Here is a 27,516-nt window from a genome sequence, read left to right on the forward strand (position 1 = left end):
CCTCCCTTTCCGCTCCTCATGCTCCTGCTTTCTTTCCTTGCGAGCCCATTCTTACTGTCGACAACAGGATGTGGGAGCACACCGCTGACCTCTCAGGCAAGGTTCGCCCCTGGCATTCTGGGAAACCCAGGATGATTTTTCTTTGCTCTCTAATACTTCTGCTCTCTACTGAAGACGGGCTCAACCCAGAAACACGTGTCTAGAGGTATACAGCAATGTCTGCATCAACTTTGGTGAAAAACTCCAGTTAATTGTGAAGTAAGTTTGAACTGTGTACTGCATTTACCAGGATGCAAAGGGGCGAACTGTGCTGGGACTGTGAGGCAGTGTGCTCCCAACCCCCATTCTGTTTAAAAGGCTCCCTTGAGCCAGCAAGCTGACGAGCTTTGGAGATGCACCTGTGTGCCTGTGGGTGGTACTGTGACCTGAGAGAAATTTGGCAGCATTTCCAGCAACCCCAGATGATTTTTCTTTGCTCTCTAATACTGCTGCTCTCTACTGAAGACAGGCTCAACCCAGAAACACGTGTCTGGAGATATACAACAATGTCTGCATCAACTTTGGTGAAAAACTCCAGTTAATTTTGAAGTACGTTTGAACTGTGTACTGCATTTACCAGGATGCAAAGGGGCGAACTGTGCTGGGACTGTGAGGCAGTGTGCTCCCAACCCCCATTCTGTTTAAAAGGCTCCCTTGAGCCAGCAAGCTGACGAGCTTTGGAGATGCACCTGTGTGCCTGTGAGTGGAACTGTGACCTGAGTGAAATTTGACAGCATTTCCAGCAACCCCAGATGATTTTTCTTTGCTCTCTAGTATTGCTGCTCTCTACTGAAGACGGGCTCAACCCAGAAACACGTGTCTAGAGATATACAGCAATGTGCATCAACTTTGGTGAAAAACTCCAGTTAATTTTGAAGTAAGTTTGAACTGTGTACTGCATTTACCAGGATGCAAAGGGCGAACTGTGCTGGGACTGTGAGGCAGTGTGCTCCCAACCCCCATCCCATTCTTACTGTCTTTCCCTTCTCCTTTCTTCTTATTCCAGGTGAGCTAATCTCAACTTCTTCAACTCAAACTCTCTGACCTTCTCCTCTTGCTTAATCCTAGTGTTCCTGGAGACCTCGTTACTGGGAGGTCCCATCTTCTACCCATGCATAGATCCCCAACTGATCAAGGAATAGGGTGTCAAGTTCTTCTCATCCCAAACTTGAATCTGACGCTTTGGTGTGTAGACTTTGAAGTGTGAAGGTTTAACTTATTGTTCTGTTGATGCAAGATGGCACTGGTTTTTGTACGATCTCACACCGCTTGCTGCATATTTATTTTCAGAAACTATTCGAGTGGACATGGGGCAAGCAGGGGCTACTGGTTTCCAGCTGTGGGGGCTGTGGTCATTTGTCTCTGATAATGTGGGGTCCCACTATTGTTCTGCAAATTGCACCATGTACAACCCCTTCAACATTTTACTATAAGTGGTAATAAAGGTGTGCAGTTGCAGGCTTCTCAGGGAGGTTAGTATGTGGGTACAATAAACTCAGCACTAAGGAGAAGCTCAGCAGCATAATAACTTGATTGCCCTGCCCAAAGGTTATCTGTGCAAAAGAGAAGCACTATAATACACAATAAAACTCGACACTGTAAAAAGGTATCAGTTACTCGTAGTCTCTGATGCCGGGCTACTACTTCGAAGTGAGTATGCCCTCTCTCCTCCCCACTCCACCAGCCTTAATTCATTGGGTGCTCTGGAGTTCTCCTCATCTCCGATCTGGTAGGCAACAGCAGGAACTTAGTCTCTCAACGGTTCTCTCATCAACTTTTCCTGCTCGCAGTAGGTCTTGCTCTGGCTTCCCACACTTCAGGCCCGGTCCTCCTGCTTAGTGGGAAGACGCACCAGTGGTTAGTACATCGGACCACACGTCAGAGTCAGGACCAGCTGCTGGCATCATCAGTTGGTGGCCCTCTTCCAGGTCCACAGAATAAGCTGGAGATAGGGCCGAACATTGTTGCATGGTATCCTTCCTCCTCGACTGTCTCGGAAGTCAGTGATTCTGCTGATCCATCCTCCCCTGCGTCTAGGTGGCAGTGCAGTCCACTTACTATCGTAGGTCAAGGGACAACAGTTGGGTTGCATCAAAGCACTTCAGTTCAAAGGTGGCAGTGTAATCCAGTCGGGTGCACTTCCATTCAGTACCTCAGCCAGATGTATAGTCATTTGGGCACACAGTGGGAATGTGCCTGCAGGCAGCAGTTTCACTTCTAGCAGCATAGTCCGCTTGGTCATATGTCAGGCAAGTGTCACTCGGTTATTCTCTACAAAAGTCCATGTGGCCACACTTGGGCAGTGAAAATTGCAAAAAAGACAGTTGATGGACAGAATGTAGAACAATGTCATACATTCACCCCAGTACAAGGATCTGGGCCTAAATCCATCGTTGTTTTGCACTCCACACCACCCTGGGTTAGACACTGGCTATATGCAAATCAGCTCTGACCCTGCGCCTCATGGGAACAGTCCAGTCCGAACTACCAAGCCATGTCTTTCCCAGACCGGAATCAAGCATCCAAGGACCGGTTTCTGGCTATCAGCCTTCATCAGCCTGGATAGCTTGACTCCAGTGGTGTGGAGAGCCTGGGACTCACGTCTGAGCATACCCAGCCCACTCGGGGTGAAAATTGCAAAAAAGACAGTTGGACAGAATGTAGAACAATGTCATACATTCACCCCAGTACAAGGATCTGGGCCTAAATCCATAGTTGTTTTGCACTCCACACCACCCTGGGTTAGACACTGGCTATATGCAAATCAGCTCTGACCCTGCGCCTCATGGGAACAGTCCAGTCCGAACTACCAAGCCATGTCTTTCCCAGACCGGAATCAAGCATCCAAGGACCGGTTTCTGGCTATCAGCCTTCATCAGCCTGGATAGCTTGACTCCAGTGGTGTGGAGAGCCTGGGACTCACGTCTGAGCAAACCCAGCCCACTCGGGGTGAAAATTGCAAAAAAGACAGTTGATGGACAGAATGTAGAACAATGTCATACATTCACCCCAGTACAAGGATCTGGGCCTAAATCCATCGTTGTTTTGCACTCCACACCACCCTGGGTTAGACACTGGCTATATGCAAATCAGCTCTGACCCTGCGCCTCATGGGAACAGTCCAGTCCGAACTACCAAGCCATGTCTTTCCCAGACCGGAATCAAGCATCCAAGGACCGGTTTCTGGCTATCAGCCTTCATCAGCCTGGATAGCTTGACTCCAGTGGTGTGGAGAGCCTGGGACTCACGTCTGAGCATACCCAGCCCACTCGGGGTGAAAATTGCAAAAAAGACAGTTGATGGACAGAATGTAGAACAATGTCATACATTCACCCCAGTACAAGGATCTGGGCCTAAATCCATCGTTGTTTTGCACTCCACACCACCCTGGGTTAGACACTGGCTATATGCAAATCAGCTCTGACCCTGCGCCTCATGGGAACAGTCCAGTCCGAACTACCAAGCCATGTCTTTCCCAGACCGGAATCAAGCATCCAAGGACCGGTTTCTGGCTATCAGCCTTCATCAGCCTGGATAGCTTGACTCCAGTGGTGTGGAGAGCCTGGGACTCACCTCTGAGCATACCCAGCCCACTCGGGGTGAAAATTGCAAAAAAGACAGTTGATGGACAGAATGTAGAACAATGTCATACATTCACCCCAGTACAAGGATCTGGGCCTAAATCCATCGTTGTTTTGCACTCCACACCACCCTGGGTTGGACACTGGCTATATGCAAATCAGCTCTGACCCTGCGCCTCATGGGAACAGTCCAGTCCGAACTACCAAGCCATGTCTTTCCCAGACCGGAATCAAGCATCCAAGGACCGGTTTCTGGCTATCAGCCTTCATCAGCCTGGATAGCTTGACTCCAGTGGTGTGGAGAGCCTGGGACTCACCTCTGAGCATACCCAGCCCACTCGGGGTGAAAATTGCAAAAAAGACAGTTGATGGACAGAATGTAGAACAATGTCATACATTCACCCCAGTACAAGGATCTGGGCCTAAATCCATCGTTGTTTTGCACTCCACACCACCCTGGGTTAGACACTGGCTATATGCAAATCAGCTCTGACCCTGCGCCTCATGGGAACAGTCCAGTCCGAACTACCAAGCCATGTCTTTCCCAGACCGGAATCAAGCATCCAAGGACCGGTTTCTGGCTATCAGCCTTCATCAGCCTGGATAGCTTGACTCCAGTGGTGTGGAGAGCCTGGGACTCACCTCTGAGCATACCCAGCCCACTCGGGGTGAAAATTGCAAAAAAGACAGTTGATGGACAGAATGTAGAACAATGTCATACATTCACCCCAGTACAAGGATCTGGGCCTAATTCCATCGTTGTTTTGCACTCCACACCACCCTGGGTTAGACACTGGCTATATGCAAATCAGCTCTGACCCTGCGCCTCATGGGAACAGTCCAGTCCGAACTACCAAGCCATGTCTTTCCCAGACCGGAATCAAGCATCCAAGGACCGGTTTCTGGCTATCAGCCTTCATCGGCCTGGATAGCTTGACTCCAGTGGTGTGGAGAGCCTGGGACTCACGTCTAAGCATACCCAGCCCACTCGGGGTGAAAATTGCAAAAAAGACAGTTGGACAGAATGTAGAACAATGTCATACATTCACCCCAGTACAAGGATCTGGGCCTAATTCCATCGTTGTTTTGCACTCCACACCACCCTGGGTTAGACACTGGCTATATGCAAATCAGCTCTGACCCTGCGCCTCATGGGAACAGTCCAGTCCGAACTACCAAGCCATGTCTTTCCCAGACCGGAATCAAGCATCCAAGGACCGGTTTCTGGCTATCAGCCTTCATCAGCCTGGATAGCTTGACTCCAGTGGTGTGGAGAGCCTGGGACTCACGTCTGAGCATACCCAGCCCACTCGGGGTGAAAATTGCAAAAAAGACAGTTGATGGACAGAATGTAGAACAATGTCATACATTCACCCCAGTACAAGGATCTGGGCCTAAATCCATCGTTGTTTTGCACTCCACACCACCCTGGGTTAGACACTGGCTATATGCAAATCAGCTCTGACCCTGCGCCTCATGGGAACAGTCCAGTCCGAACTACCAAGCCATGTCTTTCCCAGACCGGAATCAAGCATCCAAGGACCGGTTTCTGGCTATCAGCCTTCATCAGCCTGGATAGCTTGACTCCAGTGGTGTGGAGAGCCTGGGACTCACGTCTGAGCATACCCAGCCCACTCGGGGTGAAAATTGCAAAAAAGACAGTTGATGGACAGAATGTAGAACAATGTCATACATTCACCCCAGTACAAGGATCTGGGCCTAAATCCATTGTTGTTTTGCACTCCACACCACCCTGGGTTAGACACTGGCTATATGCAAATCAGCTCTGACCCTGCGCCTCATGGGAACAGTCCAGTCCGAACTACCAAGCCATGTCTTTCCCAGACCGGAATCAAGCATCCAAGGACCGGTTTCTGGCTATCAGCCTTCATCAGCCTGGATAGCTTGACTCCAGTGGTGTGGAGAGCCTGGGACTCACGTCTGAGCATACCCAGCCCACTCGGGGTGAAAATTGCAAAAAAGACAGTTGATGGACAGAATGTAGAACAATGTCATACATTCACCCCAGTACAAGGATCTGGGCCTAAATCCATCGTTGTTTTGCACTCCACACCACCCTGGGTTAGACACTGGCTATATGCAAATCAGCTCTGACCCTGCGCCTCATGGGAACAGTCCAGTCCGAACTACCAAGCCATGTCTTTCCCAGACCGGAATCAAGCATCCAAGGACCGGTTTGTGGCTATCAGCCTTCATCAGCCTGGATAGCTTGACTCCAGTGGTGTGGAGAGCCTGGGACTCAGGGTCAGAGCTGATTTGCATATAGCCAGCGTCTAACCCAGGGTGGTGTGGAGTGCAAAAAAACGATGGATTTAGGCCCAGATCCTTGTACTGGGGTGAATGTATGACATTGTTCTACATTCTGTCCATCAACTGTGTTTTTTGCAATTTTCACCCCGAGTGGGCTGGGTATGCTCCGACGTGAGTCCCAGGCTCTCCACACCACTGGAGTCAAGCTATCCAGGCTGATGAAGGCTGATAGCCAGAAACCGGTCCTTGGATGCTTGATTCTGGTCTGAGAAAGACATGGCTTGGTAGTTCGGACTGGACTGTTCCCATGAGGCACAGGGTCAGAGCTGATTTGTATATAGCCAGTGTCTAACCCAGGGTGGTGTGAAGTGCAAAAAAACGATGGATTTAGGCCCAGATCCTTGTACTGGGGTGAATGTATGACATTGTTCTACATTCTGTCCATCAACTGTGTTTTTTGCAATTTTCACCCCGAGTGGGCTGGGTATGCTCAGACGTGAGTCCCAGGCTCTCCACACCACTGGAGTCAAGCTATCCAGGCTGATGAAGGCTGATAGCCAGAAACCGGTCCTTGGATGCTTGATTCCGGTCTGGGAAAGACATGGCTTGGTAGTTCGGACTGGACTGTTCCCATGAGGCACAGGGTCAGAGCTGATTTGCATATAGCCAGTGTCTAACCCAGGGTGGTGTGGAGTGCAAAAAAACGATGGATTTAGGCCCAGATCCTTGTACTGGGGTGAATGTATGACATTGTTCTACATTCTGTCCATCAACTGTGTTTTTTGCAATTTTCACCCCGAGTGGGCTGGGTATGCTCAGACGTGAGTCCCAGGCTCTCCACACCACTGGAGTCAAGCTATCCAGGCCGATGAAGGCTGATAGCCAGAAACCGGTCCTTGGATGCTTGATTCCGGTCTGGGAAAGACATGGCTTGGTAGTTCGGACTGGACTGTTCCCATGAGGCACAGGGTCAGAGCTGATTTGCATATAGCCAGTGTCTAACCCAGGGTGGTGTGGAGTGCAAAAAAACGATGGATTTAGACCCAGATCCTTGTACTGGGGTGAATGTATGACATTGTTCTACATTCTGTCCATCAACTGTGTTTTTTGCAATTTTCACCCCGAGTGGGCTGGGTATGCTCAGACGTGAGTCCCAGGCTCTCCACACCACTGGAGTCAAGCTATCCAGGCTGATGAAGGCTGATAGCCAGAAACCGGTCCTTGGATGCTTGATTCCGGTCTGGGAAAGACATGGCTTGGTAGTTCGGACTGGACTGTTCCCATGAGGCACAGGGTCAGAGCTGATTTGCATATAGTCAGTGTCTAACCCAGGGTGGTGTGGAGTGCAGAAAAACGATGGATTTAGGCCCAGATCCTTGTACTGGGGTGAATGTATGACATTGTTCTACATTCTGTCCATCAACTGTGTTTTTTGCAATTTTCACCCCGAGTGGGCTGGGTATGCTCAGACGTGAGTCCCAGGCTCTCCACACCACTGGAGTCAAGCTATCCAGGCTGATGAAGGCTGATAGCCAGAAACCGGTCCTTGGATGCTTGATTCCGGTCTGAGAAAGACATGGCTTGGTAGTTCGGACTGGACTGTTCCCATGAGGCACAGGGTCAGAGCTGATTTGTATATAGCCAGTGTCTAACCCAGGGTGGTGTGGAGTGCAAAAAAACGATGGATTTAGGCCCAGATCCTTGTACTGGGGTGAATGTATGACATTGTTCTACATTCTGTCCATCAACTGTGTTTTTTGCAATTTTCACCCCGAGTGGGCTGGGTATGCTCAGACGTGAGTCCCAGGCTCTCCACACCACTGGAGTCAAGCTATCCAGGCTGATGAAGGCTGATAGCCAGAAACCGGTCCTTGGATGCTTGATTCCGGTCTGGGAAAGACATGGCTTGGTAGTTCGGACTGGACTGTTCCCATGAGGCACAGGGTCAGAGCTGATTTGCATATAGCCAGTGTCTAACCCAGGGTGGTATGGAGTGCAAAAAAACTATGGATTTAGGCCCAGATCCTTGTACTGGGGTGAATGTATGACATTGTTCTACATTCTGTCCATCAACTGTGTTTTTTGCAATTTTCACCCCGAGTGGGCTGGGTATGCTCAGACGTGAGTCCCAGGCTCTCCACACCACTGGAGTCAAGCTATCCAGGCTGATGAAGGCTGATAGCCAGAAACCGGTCCTTGGATGCTTGATTCCGGTCTGGGAAAGACATGGCTTGGTAGTTCGGACTGGACTGTTCCCATGAGGCACAGGGTCAGAGCTGATTTGCATATAGCCAGTGTCTAACCCAGGGTGGTGTGGAGTGCAAAAAAACGATGGATTTAGGCCCAGATCCTTGTACTGGGGTGAATGTATGACATTGTTCTACATTCTGTCCATCAACTGTGTTTTTTGCACACTTGGGCAGTGCCACACCTTAACCTCAAGTCTCTTCTTCAGCAGCACAGACTGCTTGGGCACACATAGGGCAAGTGCCACCCTTGTGACAGCAGAGTAGATAGGGAAATCCGTTCTGGCACATTTCAGCTGTGCCATGAATTGTACAATTTAGTAAAGGTAACGGAGGCAAAGCCAGCCTCACTTTGATGCTCCTTCAGGGGCAACTGCTCTTGCCCACGCCAGTAATCAGCTCCTCCTGAAGGGTTGACTTACACATTCCCTCTTATTCCAGACAGGATTCTCTAGGTGCTCCAGCTCTTCCTCCAAATCAGACTACAGGCGAGTTTAACTCACCTGTGGGAGGCTAGCTGATCAAACAGGCACCAGCTGTGGTTGCACTGTAGTCCTCTGGGTACTCTGTGGAGCAACCCTTCCTTGATCAGAGATAAATTGGAACTAGAACAACAAGTGAGTCAACAGCTCCCACTCTTTTTGAGTTATAGCATACAGATAATGTATAATTTCTTTACTTCCAGAATCAGTTTGGTTAATTTCTTCTTTAATTTATGCTTCTCAGACTGTGTTCCACAATCAGCCTTTGTCTAGAGCAGTGTTTCTCAAACTGTGTTTCATTCAAGAGCAGATTTTTGGTGAGTCGGGAAAGTTCCAGCACTAAATAAAGATGCCTTTAAATTATGAGTAATAATAATAATCGCTTTATTGCATGATTAGTTAAAACATTTCCAAACAAGTAAAACATGTGATCAAAAAACAACTTCATTAAATAATGCTAAAAATTGCAAATGTACAGTAGTTCCATAAAATTGCAAGAGAATAAAAACTAGTGTGCGAGACAGCCAGAGGGGGATCAGATGGGGCGAACTACAACATTAGACATAGTGCTAATCAGAGGGGGCACCTGTGTAGTCCCAATTCCTTTGAAGTTAATTGTAAAAAATTGGATCGTGAAGATGTTTTGAAATGTTACTGGACGGCAGACAGCCAATTTTGCCGGTACCGGAATGTAGTTCGTCGTGACGCTAGCTCTCCTGGGTCGTTACGCCCCGTGAAAAAAATGGGTATGAAAATGTTATGTCGCTGAGCTAGCTGCCGGCCCGAGGTGGCTGCAGGAGAGCGTAGGGACCATGGCAATAGACAGAGTTGCCGGACGAGGTCCTTAAGGTCAATGTAGTTGTACTCCTCTCATAAACCAATGGGCTTGGGCTGAAGACCAGTTTATTGGAGTGCTTCCAGGCTTAACTTTGCATTTGCTGCACTCATGAACCGGACAAGACTACAGGCCATCCGCATGTGGCTGCCCACAAAACAAGCCTTTACCGCCTCCCTGCATGATCGAACCTGGCTAGCGATCAGGAGCGGCTCTAAAAGCTGTCTTCGTTCCGCTCCCCAGCCATTGCAGATGCATAATAGGTGCATTACGTCTTCTTTAAGGTCTCCGCACAATCTACAATGGTTTGAAGTGTGTGTGCGTTTCCACGGTGGAAGGTGGCCTTTTGCGGGTAGAATTCCCAGCCTCAGAAGCAAGAACCTTTCTTTTGTGATTCTCGAAAAACCTGTTCCTAAGTATGATTGGGGCTTTGTTGCCAAGTAACTCTGAATTACGAACCAGCCGTGGGCCCTCCTACTGAGGGCAGCTTTGTCTTCTACAAGAGATGCAATCTTTACTGATTTATTTACCAGGGCCTAAATTATGTGTTTATATTGTCACATTTGTGGTGTTTCAACCACAGAGGCCAAATGTCGAGCTATGTCTTATGACACTACTGCTTATCCTTTTACATGGGATTGGTGTTTACTTTTCTTTCTCTGACTGAAAGTGAAAGGAGATTGTTTTTTGCAACTCACAACAAAACAGTCTTTTTTGTAACTCTGAAGGGTACTGGAGCTGATTTTAATAGGCTCAAGACAAAGCCACTTTACTTGGTGATGCACAAATTAAAAATATTCACAGAAACCCCATTTACACACATTATCATTTGAGTGCTGTAGGCTATATACTTGTATCAGTAAAGCTGTATGTCTTTGTAAAGTTAGTGTCCATTTCAATTGAAAATGTAATGTCTAAATGGCAATGTGCTACCATATGATGCTTTAGTTACATTAAAAAAATCACTCCTTCTCACGTACATGAAAAGAAGGTGGGACACTAAAGTTTGTCATGCTTAAAAATTGGTCATGGTTCTAAAAGTTTGGGAGCTTCTGATCTATAGTGATGTTCCTCTCACCAGGATTGTCTTCAGACTGGAACACCCACAATAGAAGGATAAAGAGCTGTGAGAATTCTGCACCTGACTTATCAACAGGCTGGCCTAATAGTGATCAGGATGAAAGACAAAAGGCTATCTTTTTTTTAAAGTACCCTTCACACTGCAGTCCCACCCATTACTCCCACTATCCACTAAATGCTGATGCTCAGGATACTAATTATAAGCTTCTGCTGCAAAAAGACCTCATTGAATTTCTAAAGGAAGGGTGTCTCCTCTTTCCTCAATCTGTTTAAGTCCACATCTTCCAGACTCCGGGATGTCAGCCATATATTTTCACTATCCGGGAAAGTAAACTCATCTCCTTTTTGCGCATACGAACAAGTTAGGGGCTTCCAAAATGGAACCTGCAGGCTTACTTCACTTTGGTTCATTCAGACATTCACAATGTGTGCAACCAGGCAAACACACATCTGTGCAGTATAATAGTGCAAGGATCCAGGTTCACCTGTAGTAGCAGCACTTTACACGACTGTAACAGATAAAAAGGTCCGGCCATACTAGGACTGGTAAAATACTGCATGCTTCCACCACCATGCTACATGCTTGAACCCATGATGGGGACAGAATTTCCCTGTCGCAAATTAGAGCACTCTAAGTGCACCCCTGCAGGACAGGTCCAGGATAATGCTCACATCAAGGGACACGCCTAGGCCTTTGACAGTCCTGATATCATAGAAACAGCACAAGAAGATGACTGCCAGAAGTCTTTTAAAGACATGAGGCTAACATTATGCAAGGCACCTGTACGGAAGGCCCCTAAGTATACCGATTGATTCCTTCTTTATAGAGACCGACGTCTCAGATAAGTTTGAGCAGTGTTGGCTCATTTGCTAACAAGGATAGAGCGCGTCCAGTGACCTTTCTCAGTTGCAGAGTACTTCCCAGGAAATAGAACTGGGGGACTATTGTGAAAAAATACTTGGCCATAGTGTTGGCTTTGAGGAGGTTCCATCCTTACTTGTTGGGTGCCAAGTTTGTAGACCAGTCATAATGCATAAAAAAGTGAGAATCTTAGAATGCTCAGATATTCTCTCGTTAAAAGGCCTAGATTCTACGGTGGAATCTAAAGTTTTAATGAATCATAATCATGCAGATTGACTTTCCTGACGGTTTTTCTCATCCAATGACTAGACTTTTTCAGGTGGAGTGTGCATCCGGATTGTCAGACCTGGGAGAGGTGTCTGTTGGACAGAAATGTCTCTCCTGCATGGTCTGTCCTGAGTTGCCAACTGCATGCATATCTGTTATCCTTACTTTTTGTCTTGGAGCTAGCATCAAGTTAATCTTAGCGTGTGTGCAGAGGCTTTGCCCTGACAGTGTGAGGTCCTGGACTTGCCTTTGATACAGGACTACTGTCCCTGTCCTATGTAAGGCGCATAAAGTGGTGGTGGATTAATATCAACTTTTTTTTAGAGATTGATAGCGTGGTAGGCCTTTTTACCTAGATCACTGAGAGTGTGGCCTACAGGCTTTTTTAGGTAAGGTTTCATTGCCATGTGTGAGCCCAGAACTTTCCGAAGCCTTCCATTGTGTATGCCAAGTGAGTGTGTTGTGTATGTGTAGGACGTTCAGTAGGAGGGTTCTGTATAAGTAAGCCTGAATGCTGAGGTGTGCTGGATCCATTATGGATGCCCCTGGCGTAGCACAGTCCAAGATTGAGGCTGAGAACACTTTCCGAGGACAGTGGCAATGTTTTGTCTGCATTACTGAGATTGGAAGGTGGAAAACCAGACTCTGAAGCGAGGGGCATGAAAAAAGTGCTACCTTCAGAAATTCCACAAAGACTTCTGTAAACAAGAGGCTACTGATTAGCTGTTCCTGAGCACTGTCATTTGGTTGATGGTAGGACTGCAGTTTTTGTTGTATTAGCTGAGGACATTATTAGGTCCAGTTTGTCCTTTTGTCTATCAGTGCTGACTTCCTCTATGAGGCTGATTACAGGTAAGTGCAGAAACCTCATGCTTCATTTTGAATGTGTTGTTGGTTGCTCCAGTCTGGAGATAGCCCGTGCTCCCCGTTGTGAGAAGCAACACTCTAGACAAAGGCTTTGTCAGGAGATCATTCTGAGATGGACACTTGTAAGAAAGCCACCCCAAAACAGTTAGTTCTGAAGTATGAGACAAATAATCGGCATTCCTGTCATGAAAGTTGTGTACACATTTAGGACTCAAACCATCCCATTTAGGTCCAGTTCTAAGTACTTCTAGGCCAGAGAAGGGAGGTGTAGTCCAGAGTACTTTGTTACCAGGGCTGGTGTCTGCCTAGTAGCCAGTCCCCCTGAGGTGCCTGGGCCTTACTGGAAGTCTGCACATTTTGCTGAAGCAGCTGAGGGTCTGCCACAATGCCTGGAATCCTACCTGCCTGCTGAGAGAGGGAAGGAGTCTGCCTGACTCTGCAGCAGGAGAGACTGTCCAGGAGGAGAAGCCCAGCGTGTCGGCCATCTGGAGGAATCTGGCTAAGTGACAGCAAGCTAAGAATAAGTCATGCGGCAAACGGTTTCGCCAGCCTGGTTCCTGCAGGGAACCACTTTATGCAACTTACTGTTGTGGCCCCGTGAAAACTGCCTCGGCCATGTTGATCCTAGCCGCTCAGTTGGGACTGCATCTGCCATGTTGACATTGGCATGATTGAAGTTACAAATCCCAGTTAATGCCAAAATTGGACTGCATCTACCATGTTGAAAACATCAGCCCAGTAAGGTATACAGCTGTCTTAAAAGGCCCAGTCGTTCCACACCTGCTGTATTGATATCAGCTCGACTGGGGCTGTAACTAACTGTATTGGCCCAATCAAGGTTGCACCTGCCATGAGGACGACGCTGGTCTTACCAGGGTTGCATCGGCAGTAGGCCCGATTGAGAGCTCAGACCTGCTTTGCAGATAACCAAAGCCACCACCGCTCTAGCTACATCTTCGCTCCATGCTCCAGGGCCGCTTTTCCACGGAGTTGGAGCAGGGCGGCTGTATGCTCGGAGACACGACTGCAACTGGTTCAACAGACCTAAGACTGTCCTTACTTGCTGTGAACCTGCCCATGACAAGGAATGGCTGCTGGTTATGCTCCAGTGTCTGTATAATAAACAAAGGGGGGAGGGAGAGGAGAAGTGGATTCTGTCTCCCCTAGAGGTATGTATAAACAAAAAGGAATCCACAAGGTTGGGTTTGGTGATCCCTACAGTGGTGGGGAGCAACCAGTGTTGTTTAAATACCCCTCACACACCAAAAGGCCCCTTGGTGTCATGCTTCATCATCGGGGTCTTCGCAAACCTCTACGGAATGCGGCGTGCTACGACTCACGACTACGCAGGAGCACTAACATGTGAACTATGTGTTGGTGTGTGTGGGTAAAATAGTGTGAGTGGTGAGGTGAGTGAAAAAATTAAAATTAAAAAATACCTGGCTCGTGGGTTTCCAAACAACTTTATTCAGTCCCCGGCTGGTATCATTAAAAAGTGCTAGGGAGGTAGTCTTGTCTATTAAGGGTAAGACTAACTCACAAGTGCGTCGTCGACATGTTTCGGAGTTAAAAAACTCCTTCTTCAGGACAAGGATATGCACTAACTATCCTCACCTTACTCACATGGGCGTAAATATAAAAGTGTGCTCTACAAAAATAAGTCTAGGTGAAATGTACCTATCTGTTTTATGTATTTAAGTTCGTTGCGCCCAATTGGCGAAAATACTGAACCTGTGAAGGAACAAAAAGGTCACAGTAAACCAAAATGTAGGAAAATGGTGTAAATACACAACAGGGTAAAAAAGGAACCAGATGTGGTCCAGGAACCCTAGGAATTAAAAACACAGACAAACAAATAGACAGGGACACACATGGATTGTCTCTTGAAAATCATCATCAGGTGTTATACTCTGGAAAAAATGAAAGGCATGCTCTAAGTAAAATTGTAGCTTACTTAAGAAAATGGGTCTAATAACCTCATGAGCCAGGTGCGTAGTGTTGGGGGTCTCCTGTCCTGCCCACTTTGGCAACCTATAGGGTGTTTAAGCAATCAGGCTATTAGGATCAAAGATGGTACATCCAGACCCAAGAAGGAGAAACACCTTTCACGTACACACACACTCACGGTTACAGCAGTGCCTGCTTGGCTTCTTCCCCTCAACGCGGCTCCGACGGAATGTCGGTTCTGTGAGAGGTTGCCTAATTTATATTGTCCTCGTGACAGGTTAATTGCCCCCTGATTGAAAAAGGAAATGCCCAAAGATGGATGTGGCCATTGAGTTTTCCCGGTACTGCGCGTGTTGACTGGGCGCGTCCACGGGCAAAACGGGGCATGAGCAGAGGGATAACGCTAACCGTCGGCGCCTGCGCCGAACGGTAGTAGCTGCGGAGGTGCCCGGCCTTTCCAAAGGGAATGGTTAGCGCATGCGCGGATAGTTGTAGATGGATGCTGCTTCAGTTAAGAAGCGCTGCGGGCAAATGGGGCATGCACAGAGGGATAACGCTACCCGTCGGCGCCTGCGCGGAACGGTAGTGTCTGCGGAGGTGCCCGGCCTTCCCAATGGGAATGGTTTGCGCATGCGTGGATAGTTGTAACCATTAGTTCCAATGGACTCAGGGTCAATAGACTCTCCTTATACAAATTCTAGTCTATTATGTTTGATTTAATTTGATTTGGTTTGGTTTAATTTCTAGAATAAAAAGGAAGAAGGAAAATGAAGGTGACAATTAGGGAGGTAGATAGAACCAAACTCGTAGTGAGTTTGCTGGGAAAAGCGCAATAAGCGCTAGGCTGAGGTAATTCTTAGATTATATCAGATAGATGTTTTAACGTAATTGGCTCCATGGGATGGAGTCATTCAACCCAATAGTATCTGAGCCCAAACGAAAGACCCATCTCTGCTCCTTTTCAAACAGACCCCTGTCATTGGGCATTTCCTTTTTCAATCAGGGGGCAATTAACCTGTCACGAGGACAATATAAATTAGGCAACCTCTCACAGAACCGACATTCCGTCGGAGCCGCGTTGAGGGGAAGAAGCCAAGCAGGCACTGCTGTAACCGTGAGTGTGTGTGTACGTGAAAGGTGTTTCTCCTTCTTGGGTCTGGATGTACCATCTTTGATCCTAATAGCCTGATTGCTTAAACACCCTATAGGTTGCCAAAGTGGGCAGGACAGGAGACCCCCAACACTACGCACCTGGCTCATGAGGTTATTAGACCCATTTTCTTAAGTAAGCTACAATTTTACTTAGAGCATGCCTTTCATTTTTTCCAGAGTATAACACCTGATGATGATTTTCAAGAGACAATCCATGTGTGTCCCTGTCTATTTGTTTGTCTGTGTTTTTAATTCCTAGGGTTCCTGGACCACATCTGGTTCCTTTTTTACCCTGTTGTGTAATTACACCATTTTCCTACATTTTGGTTTACTGTGACCTTTTTGTTCCTTCACAGGTTCAGTATTTTCGCCAATTGGGCGCAACGAACTTAAATAAATAAAACAGATAGGTACATTTCACCTAGACTTATTTTTGTAGAGCACACTTTTATATTTACACCCATGTGAGTAAGGTGAGGATAGTTAGTGCATATCCTTGTCCTGAAGAAGGAGTTTTTTAACTCCGAAACATGTCGACGACGCACTTGTGAGTTAGTCTTACCCTTAATAGACAAGACTACCTCCCTAGCACTTTTTAATGATACCAGCCGGGGACTGAATAAAGTTGTTTGGAAACCCACGAGCCAGGTATTTTTTAATTTTAATTTTTTCACTCACCTCACCACTCACACTATTTTACCCACACACACCAACACATAGTTCACATGTTAGTGCTCCTGCGTAGTCGTGAGTCGTAGCACGCCGCATTCCGTAGAGGTTTGCGAAGACCCCGATGATGAAGCATGACACCAAGGGGCCTTTTGGTGTGTGAGGGGTATTTAAACAACACTGGTTGCTCCCCACCACTGTAGGGATCACCAAACCCAACCTTGTGGATTCCTTTTTGTTTATACGTATGCTCCAGTGTCAGCACAACGCAGTACTGCTTCACACACTACCACAAAAGGGGCAAGAACCATGAAACAAAACAAACACATTTGACGTGTGTGGATGGTCAAAGCTGCACCGGTGACCAATTCATGCATTTGTCATAACTACTAGGGGAACTGGCCACACAGACAGGGTCGCTGAGGGAGGGTCTATAAAGAGGTTTGCAGAGCCCTGGTAGGACGGGCACCTGTAGAGTACAAGTTAGTGTTAGTATTTCTTCTATTTTATTTATTTATTTATTTTGAAAGTTTTATATAGCGCGGACAAGATCGTTGCAGATATCAGAGCGCTTTACACAGAAAGGGTACATGAGGGAACATATTCAAAACAAATAAATCAGAGGAGCAAACAGTACAAATGAGTGAGGGCAAAACCAATCATGTAAATCAGTAAATCAATCATACAAGTATTAAAAATATGCAACAGGGTCAAACAAGTAATACAGATCGGTGCCTATTCTTAAGGAGACCTAAGTAACAGTTCAGGTGTATTTTGCCATAAGGATAGCTTTTACTTCTTTCTTAAAGATTGTAGTGGAAGAGATGAGCCTAGTTTCGGGGGGGAGTGAGTTCCAGATTCTGGGTGCCATTCCTGAGAAGGAGCGTTTATATGTTTTTTCCTTCCGGAATCTACGTGGTTTCAGCAGAAGATTGTTTGTGCCTCTCGTGTTTCTAGCGCCGCCAGAGATTGTCAACTTCTGAGAGAGGTAGCCGGGAGAGTTCAGGTGTACCGCCTTGTGAGTCATGCAGGCGATTTTCAGATGTATTCTGGCTTCAAAAGGCAGCCAGTTCAGGGATTTCAAGTCAGGGGAAATATGAGAGTGTTTTTTTGATCCAGTAATGAGCCTCGCTGCAGCGTTTAGATAAGCTCTTAGGGGTGCGGTAGTAGTTAGCGGGAGTCCGCAGAGGGCGACGCTGCCATATTCTATTCGAGGGATGACTAGTGCTTGTACTGCGGTTTGGAAGTCATTGGCTGGGAGGAATGGTTTGAGTTTCCTCAGGGTATTGATTTGGAAATTCGCTCCCTTAGTTGCCTTGTTGATGTGTTGCTGTATGTTGAGATTGGTGTCGAGGGTTATGCCTAGAGATTTTGCTGAATCCACGATGGTGGGTTGGACATTGAGTGCAGTTAGGTGTTTGAGCCAAGTTTGAGTGGTGGAGATCTTCGCTGGATCTCTTCGCTTCTATGTCGCCTATCTTGTGATGTAGTTATGTTCTATGGCGCGCACTTTTGAAGAGAATGTTTCTCTTCAAAAGGGTTTGGAGTCCTTGTGGATAGCAGCAACAGCGGCAGGTAAAAACAAAGGGTGACGTTACATTCTGGATTGATCATTGTTCCACGTGTTTGGTATCGGACAAACATTGGAAAGTTCCTCAATTGCCTTTGCATACGGTTCCTTTGCCAGAGGAGGCCTGGCATAAATTAGCAATTGATTTTTCAGGGCCATTTGTTGTTTTACCCATTAACAAACGATATATCATTTTATTGATTGATTATCATTCTAAATGGTGTGAATTGATTTTTGCGAAAATCCTAATTCTGTGACTGTAGTTCAGTTTTGAAAAAATATATTTCTCTCTGAAGGTCCACCTAGGAAATTGTTAGCGACAATGGTTCTCATTTTTGTTCATCTATGATTGAAATTTTTTTCAAGTTTCATGATATTAAACACTTGAGGGTGGCTCTTTACTCGCCTTCCTCGAATGGTTTAATAGAAAGGATGAACAAATTCTTTTAAGAGGGTATACAGTCTGCCACTGCCTCTAATGTGGATGTGGAGGAATTTCTTAGAAGGAAGTTATGGTCTTATTTGGTCACTCCGCATTGCACCACAGGTATTTCTCCTTTTAGGCTACTAAAGAAACGTAATCCGAAGGGGAACATTTGCCCATCCTGGATTAAAGATCTTAAAATTAAAGACAATTTTTGCTTGGCTTGTCATGATAGGGGTGTCATTAAAGAGAATGTATCATCCAAACAAATTATCCAAAAAAAGAACTTTAATTCCAAAATTGTTTCATCCAAACAGGATTTTGAAGTTGGAGATTGGGTAATGATAACATTTCATGGTAAAGTTATGAAAGGCATGTCAAAATTTTCTTTACCCACTCAGGTCTTAAAAGTTTCAAAAGGGTCTCTTTTTCTTCACAGGAAAGGGTGGTGGAATAAACGAGTAATTGTAAAGCTTACTCCTGAGCAAGCAAAGAAGATTTGTACAACTAAATATGTTGATGATGTTTCTTCTTCTGCTTATTTTCCTCTAGGTACATCTTCAGATGATAATTGTTTGTTTACTTCTCAAAATGTCTGTACATCTGATGTTAGTTCTGTACTAGATGTTGAATCTAGTGCACCTGATGTTAGTTCTGGTCAGGATATTGAATCTAGTGTTGATTCTCAGATTTCACCCAGTACTTCTAATGCTTGCATTACTCCTAGCACCTCTAATGCTTGCATTACTCCTTGCACCTCTAATGCTTGTTCAACCCTTTCTCCAAGGATTCATAGGAATTGTCCTTTTCCCTCTCGTTTTAAAGATTATTATTTATCTTAAGCTTATTTTAACTTTTATTATTATTTATTTATGTAAAGGAGGGAGAAGATGTAGAGTACAAGTTAGTGTTAGTATTTCTTCTATGTCGCCTATCTTGTGATGTAGTTATGTTCTATGGCGCGCACTTTTAAAGAGAATGTTTCTCTTCAAAAGTGCATCGCTCGTGATGTAACTTGAGCATTGAATGTTAACTGTTTATATAGGCCATTGAGCTGTTGGTCTTCATTGGATGCAGACGTGCTCCCGTATCTTGCTGCATGTCTTAATAATAAACTTCAAAGGATTTATTTAACTCAACTCATCATTCTAAGGATCTTTATTTATAAGTCACACTTCACAGCACCACACCAGTGGCACGCAACCACAATCAAATCTGTTGGGGCCCAGTAGCCACTCTCTGCCCTTTAGCCCTCTAAAGCGGGGTCAAACAAGGTGTTATGTGCACAAATTTGACACCTCTGGTAGTTTTGCAAGTTTGTTTCTGTAATCTCACTTCATGCCACATTGCAGTACTTGTAGAATAATTGTTACTTCCTTTTCATAACAGGTCCTCTTATTGCCAACACGGTTTATCTGATAAGAACGAAAGGAAAAGAAGAGCTGTGCCCCATGGACAGTCAGCCATCAAAGAGTATATACAGTATTACACATTCCCCAAGTGAGTAAGAGTAACCTGCTTTGACTTGACAGCGATGCTTAGTCTACATAATTCCTCTCTCTTTTTCTTACTGCCCTTCTCTCTCTCTGGCCCTTACCCCCTCTCTCCACTCGTCCATCCATCATGAATAGATACATGTAGGCTTGCAGTGTCCCTAGGAGCGAGTACTCAGTAGGAAAGTTAGAAACACCCACTGAAGGATGAACGTTTATGATAGCCATGGAGGAAAATTCGAAGACTTTTCCAGGGAAGGCAGAGAGAGGTACAATAGATGCTTACAGAAAAGACCATGAATGAGGTAACCAAGAAAAAAACAGGAGAAACTAGCTGAGAAAGGAGAGTAGTGAAAAGGATCCTCCCCATCAAACCAAAGGATAACGTTGGATGCTGAAAGGGGGTGGGGAAACCAGGATACCGCCTTTTCCTTTTTCTACCTCCAGTACTCCTCCTGAAGTCATAGATGAGCCTGTTTAGCTCACACAGACCTTCTGATAGTGTAACCTGCCACAGAGAGGAAGCAAGTGTCTACAGGAAACTGAGGATGTTGGGCTCTCCAACATCCTCTATTACTCACTGATTCATTCCTCTCAATGATCATTTTGATATTCTTCAGGTAGACTACAATAGTTGTGTAAAGGGTTTCCTTCCTTGACTTTTCTATTAGTCTCTTAGTATTACCCTGTCTAGTATTCCATGTGAATCACAGCCATAAACAAATACATCTGTACCCTGTCCTCAGACATAAATCCACTTATTGATACAATAACCAATCATGTTTTATATTTTTTTATTTTGGATTTACAAAGCTTTGCCGCCACTCGAAAATATGTAGAAAAATCCCAGCTGAAGTTTGCCTGCAGATTTCAGTCACATAACATTAATAAATATTACATGCATTATCACATCAGTACTTGTATTCTCTCTTTTAAAATGGAGGCAGAAGCTTATTTCTTCCACAGTTCAGTACCCTCGCCCTTTCAGGTGATATTTTTAGGAGTGGTGTCTGATATTCTGTGTCTGGTCTTGATGTTATCTTTGTGAGGATCAACAAGCATTTTGCAGGCCTGTCACTATTTACTCCAATTCTTGATGAGAATATATTTTGTACCCAAAAAATGTGAATTGTATTAATGAACAAGGGTATTTAATGTGCTGTAAACACTTATTGGCTTCATAACACAAAATACAAAGTCTAACAGAATTCTAAACAGAAAAGGTAAGCATTTCAAGAACTTGTGAAATGCTTAATCATTTTTAATTGAGCATTCGTTTAGAGGCAGTGTGAAAAACATAGGATAGTTCTTTTAACCCAAACACATTTATGAAGGATCCCTGGTTGCGGGCTATGATTTATGGATGTCCCCTATGTGCCGTAAATAATAGAAATATAGCTCCAGTTAGAAATTATTTACACCTTTGTAAAATAGTTTCACAAGCACCCAAAGAAACCTGCATTCTTGACAAGCTGTTTTAAAAAGATCAACAATCAGCTGCCATTAATGGATAAACCACAGACCGCTACCTGAAGAGTAGATGTTCAAGATCTTTTCTAGAAGTCAATGACCAGTGTAAGAAATGGCCTGATGAAACATACATAACAACCTAAACTGCCTCACCTGCAACCAATGGAGGGATAATGCTGCTGGTTCTTTGTCGTGTCTCTTTGACCTGTCACACTTCATGCGTTAGAATTTTTAGTTTTTGCAGTTTATTCTGAGAGCAGACCTAAGTATAATTCAGTCCCATAGTCTAGTCATAAAAAAACACAGTCCCACAACCATTGCAGAGCCACAGGAGTACTATGGATCTTTTGTTGTATTCTAAGCTTAAGGGAACAGTTAGTACTTTAATCTGTGTCCCGGGAGAACTTTCCATCCACTACAAAACTAAGGTTTAGAGCTTTGGTTTGGTCCTCATTGACTTGGTTCAGACCTTAGGAGACCAGGTCAGATGTCCATTAACAATGGTGCACACTTCTGTCTTATCTGCACTGTTTCAAAAAGGATTGGTCATCCAAAGCTAGCCACGTGTAGACGCTCATTTAAGTCTGTGTGTGGCTATATTTGTACAATTTGGTTCGAAACATATGATGGCTTGAGTCTTGTAAGGGAAGGCCTAATAATCTAAACAGAGAACTGAGGGGCTTGAGCTAATTATTACATAGAATGACAGATATTGCTCACTGTTGTGGGACTCCATACAATTCGAGATGAAAGGGGGAAGAGAAGCAGCCATTCCAGTCATGTCCAATGTCAATATCATATTATTAATTGTATTAAAGGCAGCAGAGAGGAACAAAAGACGGCCCGCATAAGCTGCGGCACCCATGTCCTCGATGTTACTCTTTTTGTCCAACATAGGCAATAGAGCTGATTCTGTTTTGTGATTTGGCCTGAAGCCTGCCTGAGACCAATCAAGCTAAAACTTTGGGTTTGGGTTGTTCACCAATATTTTCTAGATACCTTTCCAGTATTTAGGCCACCATGGACATCAATGTAATTGGCTGAACATAGACCATCTTAGAGGGGGTTGCATTCATTTTGTTTCCACAACAAGTTCACAGTGTTTCACTTCAACAACTCAAGTACCTATCCAACCCTAAATAAAGCATGAAGGTGGTGGTTAAAGTGGGCACCACAGCTCTCATGATAGACTACATGATTGTGCCACTTCGAAAATGGCCTCCATAGAGAGCCTGATTTTAGGCCTTTTAGAATACTTCATACTTCCCACACTCGGGGATTTACAATCATAATAGCTATGTATGAACTTTCTAACACTATCTGGGGTGCAGTGAGCTTGCTGTTTAGTGGGCTTCCTGGATATAACTATGGAGGGGAACTTTCCATTTAAAAAAACTAACTAAATTGTGAGAAATTGGGTTATCAGTTGAAGGAGGCAACAGCCCACTTCAAATAATAACAACAGTCCTTGACATAAAGTCACTAAATTAACTTGAGCTCAACGCCTTATAGCTATGGCACTAATCAGACAAACTTAACTTAGAGTCATTGTATAAAGTATTTATGCAGTACTCAAACAGTAACAAAGTCAAAACACAATACAAGAAATATACTAAACCAATTTAGGAAAATAGAGTCAATTTAATAAATAAAATTATACCAAAACAACAAAAATCCATTTAGTTGAACAAGAGTTATGAATTTTTAAAGTTTAAGGTTCAAAATATTGCCAAAAAGGATTAAGTGCCAACCATGGTCATCGTGTTGTGCTTTGAAGCTGACTGTGACAGAGTGTGAGTCGGATACAGGGACAAGGTTCTTCCTGTTGAAAAGTTCTACCTCTGAATTTAGTTTCTGAAATTGAAGTAAAAAATCCTCAGCGGGGCAAAGCAGCAGTCTGTGGCCAAAGAGGGCCTCAAATGTTCGAATACCCGCTGGACAAGATCTTTTCCAGAAAAGCTCTGAGTGGGAGAAATTCTAATTTAGTGCCGAAAAAAAGGTGATAAAATATTTCTTATCCTGTGCCCATCCAGTGGTATGGCCAGGAAAATGAGCAACCCCTCCACTGTGGTCATTCTCTAAACCAGTTCTGGGGCACCGGGTACCTGACTAGCTTGGGGACAAAGTAATAGGGGATGGAAGGTTCTAGATGGCAGGAAACTCTAGCCAATCCTAGGATGCCAGATCATTCCTCCACCCCTGTCCCAATCATCCCGCACAGCATTCTGGGACAATCTAACATGGCAATGTCAAAGTTTCACTGTAAAGAGGTCCGCTGAGGGCTTCGACTCTAACCCTAGCTGCCACATCCCATCCCACCTAAACTTTAAAGATGAGCCCCTCCTGTGTTGGCTTCAGAGGTCTGGGCACCCTCCTTTGTTTGAATTGGCTTAGGATATCCCATTCTAGGAGCAGTGTGACAAGATAATTATCAGATGCAGATTTTCCTCCTTACCCCCTTTCAAGGAACTGAGACAATTACAGATTTTTTTCTCCTTTTGTGTTGAGAAGCTTGTTCTCTTCTACTGGGGATCAGAGCAATTGGTATGGCCCAGTAGGGGAACAAAGGCCTGGAATGTGACTATGAACTGAGCCAGAGAAATATGGCACGTTTTGAAGTACCATAAGATGTAGCTTTAGTGTGTTGGGAACTTCAAAACCAAACTGGTTTGTATGTGAAGTCATAAGCAGTTCACAGTGGGGATACGAGTTATAGTTTCAGTCATAAGTTTATATTTACTTGAGATTATAACAGGTGAATTTCAGTTGTTGCGTTTATTCGAATTGGTATGTTTTAACTGCCATTTTCACCAAATTATAACGTTCTTTCAACCTTTGGTTTCTCTTTGGAAATTTCTAAGGTTTTTTAAATGTAAAGTAAGATATTATGACCATAATAAGATAGTATTACCATGTCTAACTATAACGTCACCCCACCCTTTGTTGTTTACAGTGAATTTCTATTTTTTTTGTTTAAAGTAATATTTTATAACCATATGTAATGCCCCATGCTGTGCACGGCCTGTATCCAATGCCTCATGGACAGCAAAACCACGCTGTGCATGGCCTTTGGTCATGCAAAGCGTGAGGTTGGCCACAGTGGGCACACAAACTCCTTACTATTTCCCAACACTGCCGCTGGTGCCCCAAGCCCCTGCAGGCGTGCACGGCTGAATAAAAAGGGTATCCTTTTAAGTAATCAGACCTACTGACTTTGACAATGGGTCAGAACACCAAAGTATAAAAAGTGGACCTATTAACTTTATTAAGGGGACAGTATATCAACACACATAATGCACACGTATTGTCTTTGTCAAAAATCATAAATAATGATAATGAACTAATAATTTCATCGACGCTCTCAGTGCAATGTTTAATATAACTTGTCATAAAAAAGTAATCAAGTTTTATTTAAAACAAAAAAGTATCAACATGTCTTTAGTATTTTTAAAACATTTTTCAAGCTACGTAGTGCATCCTCGGAACCAACCACAAGGAGGCTGTGCATTTGAGCTGAAGAACATAGAGCTTCAGCTACTAGTGCTTTAAAAAAATATGGTAAGTTCTCCTGGGGTTATGGATTTAATGACCCAGAAGACTTAATGTTTTTTATTCAATTGTAGCAGGGGGGGGGGGGCTGTTGTACTCCCTGCAGCCCCCCCGAACCATTTAAAAATTGCTTGGTGGTGCCCCTGCCCTTTCTGGAGACACCTCCAGCCTCCAAAAATGTGTTTGTTGAAAAAGCCCTAGCGGGGCCTTATGGGGTGCTCCTAGCAAGGAGCAATGAATATTTATTATTCATTAAAAAAATGTATTTCTTTTTTTGGTGCCAACTTGGGGCAACCAGATCTTTTTCTTTTTTGTTAGGGGCCGCAGGAGTAGCCCTAGAGCTCCCGCAGCTCCCTGTGAGTGGCCCTATGGGCCGCGCCATACCGGGTAACACGTATTAAATTTTAAAAAATCTTGCCTTTGTGCCCTTCTGGGGCACCCCACATCAATATTTTTGTTGGGGGCGAAGAGTGGAGCCACATGACACCCAAACTACCCCGGGTCCCTTATACCACAAGAGATGGCATTGTTTTTTTAAGCATTTTTCAGTGAGGTGCCCCAATTCTGTCAGGGACTACAATGATAATGTTTTTAAGTGAGTCTTATTTTGTTTTATATAGCTAGCACTACAGACATCAAAGCAGAAATATACATGTATCTGTTACATAATATTGGAAATATATATATCAAATGCAAATTAATTTTTTCACAAACAAAAAACTAAATTTGGCTAAATACTAATAGGATAACAAAATAAATACAGACGAAAATGTCAAAACATTCTAAGGGCTTAATTACAAGTTTGGCGGTGTGGGAGTGGTGCGGCACTCCAACTCCCTGCTCCCACACTGCCAAAGTCCACCGCCGCCCGCCTGACAGATTACAAGTTGTAATCCGGGCGTGCAGTCCTGCTGTGGCTAGCCCAAGGTGCTGCCTTTCAAAGGCTCATAGAGGAGCCTTAGAAAGGCAGTGCTGTAGGACAGCCACAGCTCGTTCTAGCACGGCATGGCAGGCCTTGCTGGAACTATGGGCGCAGAAAGAAAGGGGGGGTACACCATGTGCCCCCCCCCCCTGCATGCACCCCTGTGCACTGAGCCACCAGGGGGCCCTGTAGGGCACCCTAAGTTTCCTCACCACCACCCTTTTCATGGCGGACTCACCAACATGAAAAGGAGGGCAGTGAGGAAACGTATAATATGCTTGGCGGTGCCGCAGCAGCACCACCAAGCGTATTGTGGCCTCGGACCGCAGCGCCATCACCAGCGATCGCGGATCCATGGTGGTTGCAGCTGTTCTCTGGCTGTCCGACTGTCGTACTTGTAATACACAGTCGGACTGCTGGTGCAGCGGTCCCCGACTGCCACCGCAGCTCAACCACGAGTTTGGCGGTCCCAGGGACCGCCAAATTCATAATCTGGCCCTAAGATCATAAAACTGGTTCCATATTTATAAATCATCATGTAACATAGCCTGGCAGTTCAGTCTGTTTTCTGTAGCCTGGGAAGTATGTTCATTCATTAAGTTAAGTGTTGATCTCTTGACAGCAAATAAATATGAAACTCCAGCTAACAAATGTGGTGTCTATGCACTAATTAAATTCGTATTATAAAGAGTTCACCTGTATAGTGACGTCCAGTGACCAATTACACAGGATTAAGTACTGTAGCTTTGTCAAACTACTCTACTCTGGGTTTAACTTCCAGTACACCAACAGAGGGTTCTATAAGGCACTTTTTCTCTTTATGATCCAAGTGACCTAGATAAAAATATCTACGTTAATTTGCCACATGCTTTAACACTCGTATAGCCCATTATCTGCCAGCTGAATCCAGCTGTACACAGTACTGTTGTACTAAAGTTAAATTAATAATATTATCTACCACATTCTCCATCATGTTCTTCTTACATTCTGAATATACATTTATTACACCGATCAATAAATATAGAATCGACGCAGATGGTAATTTTGAGGACTTTACTGTGTGCAAAACAATAAACAAATAATCTAAAATCATCACTATTCAGCAAGCATAAACTTGGTTCATTCATGCGTTAAAATGAATTATGAAAGTCCTTCAGTCTCTGATATAGGGCCTATTGTGGTATATCAGCCAGGGATATGCATGGGCGTAGCTTGGTAATTATTTTTGGGAGGGGTAGTGGGCGTCATGCTGGCATATAATGTTTGAATACATAATACCGCAAGCAGGGCTCATGAGAGGGGCTTAAGTGGCAGTGAAAAGACAGAGGAATACTGATTAGTACGAGTACTAAGTCAGAGAAACACAATATTTTGTCAAATAACCTTTTTTAGGACTTTCAAAACAGGGATGAGAGATGGTTCGTACACATACAAAAACTCGAGGTGAAATCCGACAGACACCTCACCATACCCGACTAAAAGCACCTGTCCCCAACTATTCATCAAAAAATACATTTATCATGGGGGTGTAACATCCCAAATACCTCGCTGAACTTATGCGCCTGGGGATATGGTTGGTATTTTAGCTACTGTATTCTGTGTTGACGGCAGTTTTCTTCACGCGAGGGATATTTAACTTAAATCTATAACATGCCGCGAGGTGTTCCTGGTTATGTACGTCACTGAAAAAATACTAGTAAAGAATTCCTTTAGATCCCTCTTTTGGCTTCCTGCTTATTTTTATTATTATTTAGGAATTGGTGGACTGTTTAGGTTGAGAAGCAGGATTT

The 27,516-nt window shown here is 44.7% G+C and overlaps 1 protein-coding gene across 5 annotated transcripts in view; it reads left to right on the forward strand.

Moving 5' to 3' along the window:
• Nucleotides 1-27,516, forward strand: part of LOC144823977 (uncharacterized) — a 136,526-nt gene that overhangs the window by 9,187 nt on the left and 99,823 nt on the right. For 4 of the 5 annotated variants that reach the window (XM_078682958.1, XM_078682972.1, XM_078682966.1 and 1 more), the window contains exon 3: nucleotides 19,682-19,792. In XM_078682958.1, coding sequence (XP_078539084.1) covers nucleotides 19,682-19,792 — 111 coding nt within the window. Of the gene's footprint in view, nucleotides 1-813; nucleotides 917-19,681; nucleotides 19,793-27,516 lie in introns of all 5 variants that reach the window. The other variant, XM_078682992.1, reaches the window with a different exon arrangement.

This window comes from Lissotriton helveticus, chromosome 1_1, assembly GCF_964261635.1.
Source record: "Lissotriton helveticus chromosome 1_1, aLisHel1.1, whole genome shotgun sequence".
Classification (NCBI taxonomy): Eukaryota; Metazoa; Chordata; class Amphibia; order Caudata; family Salamandridae; genus Lissotriton; species Lissotriton helveticus.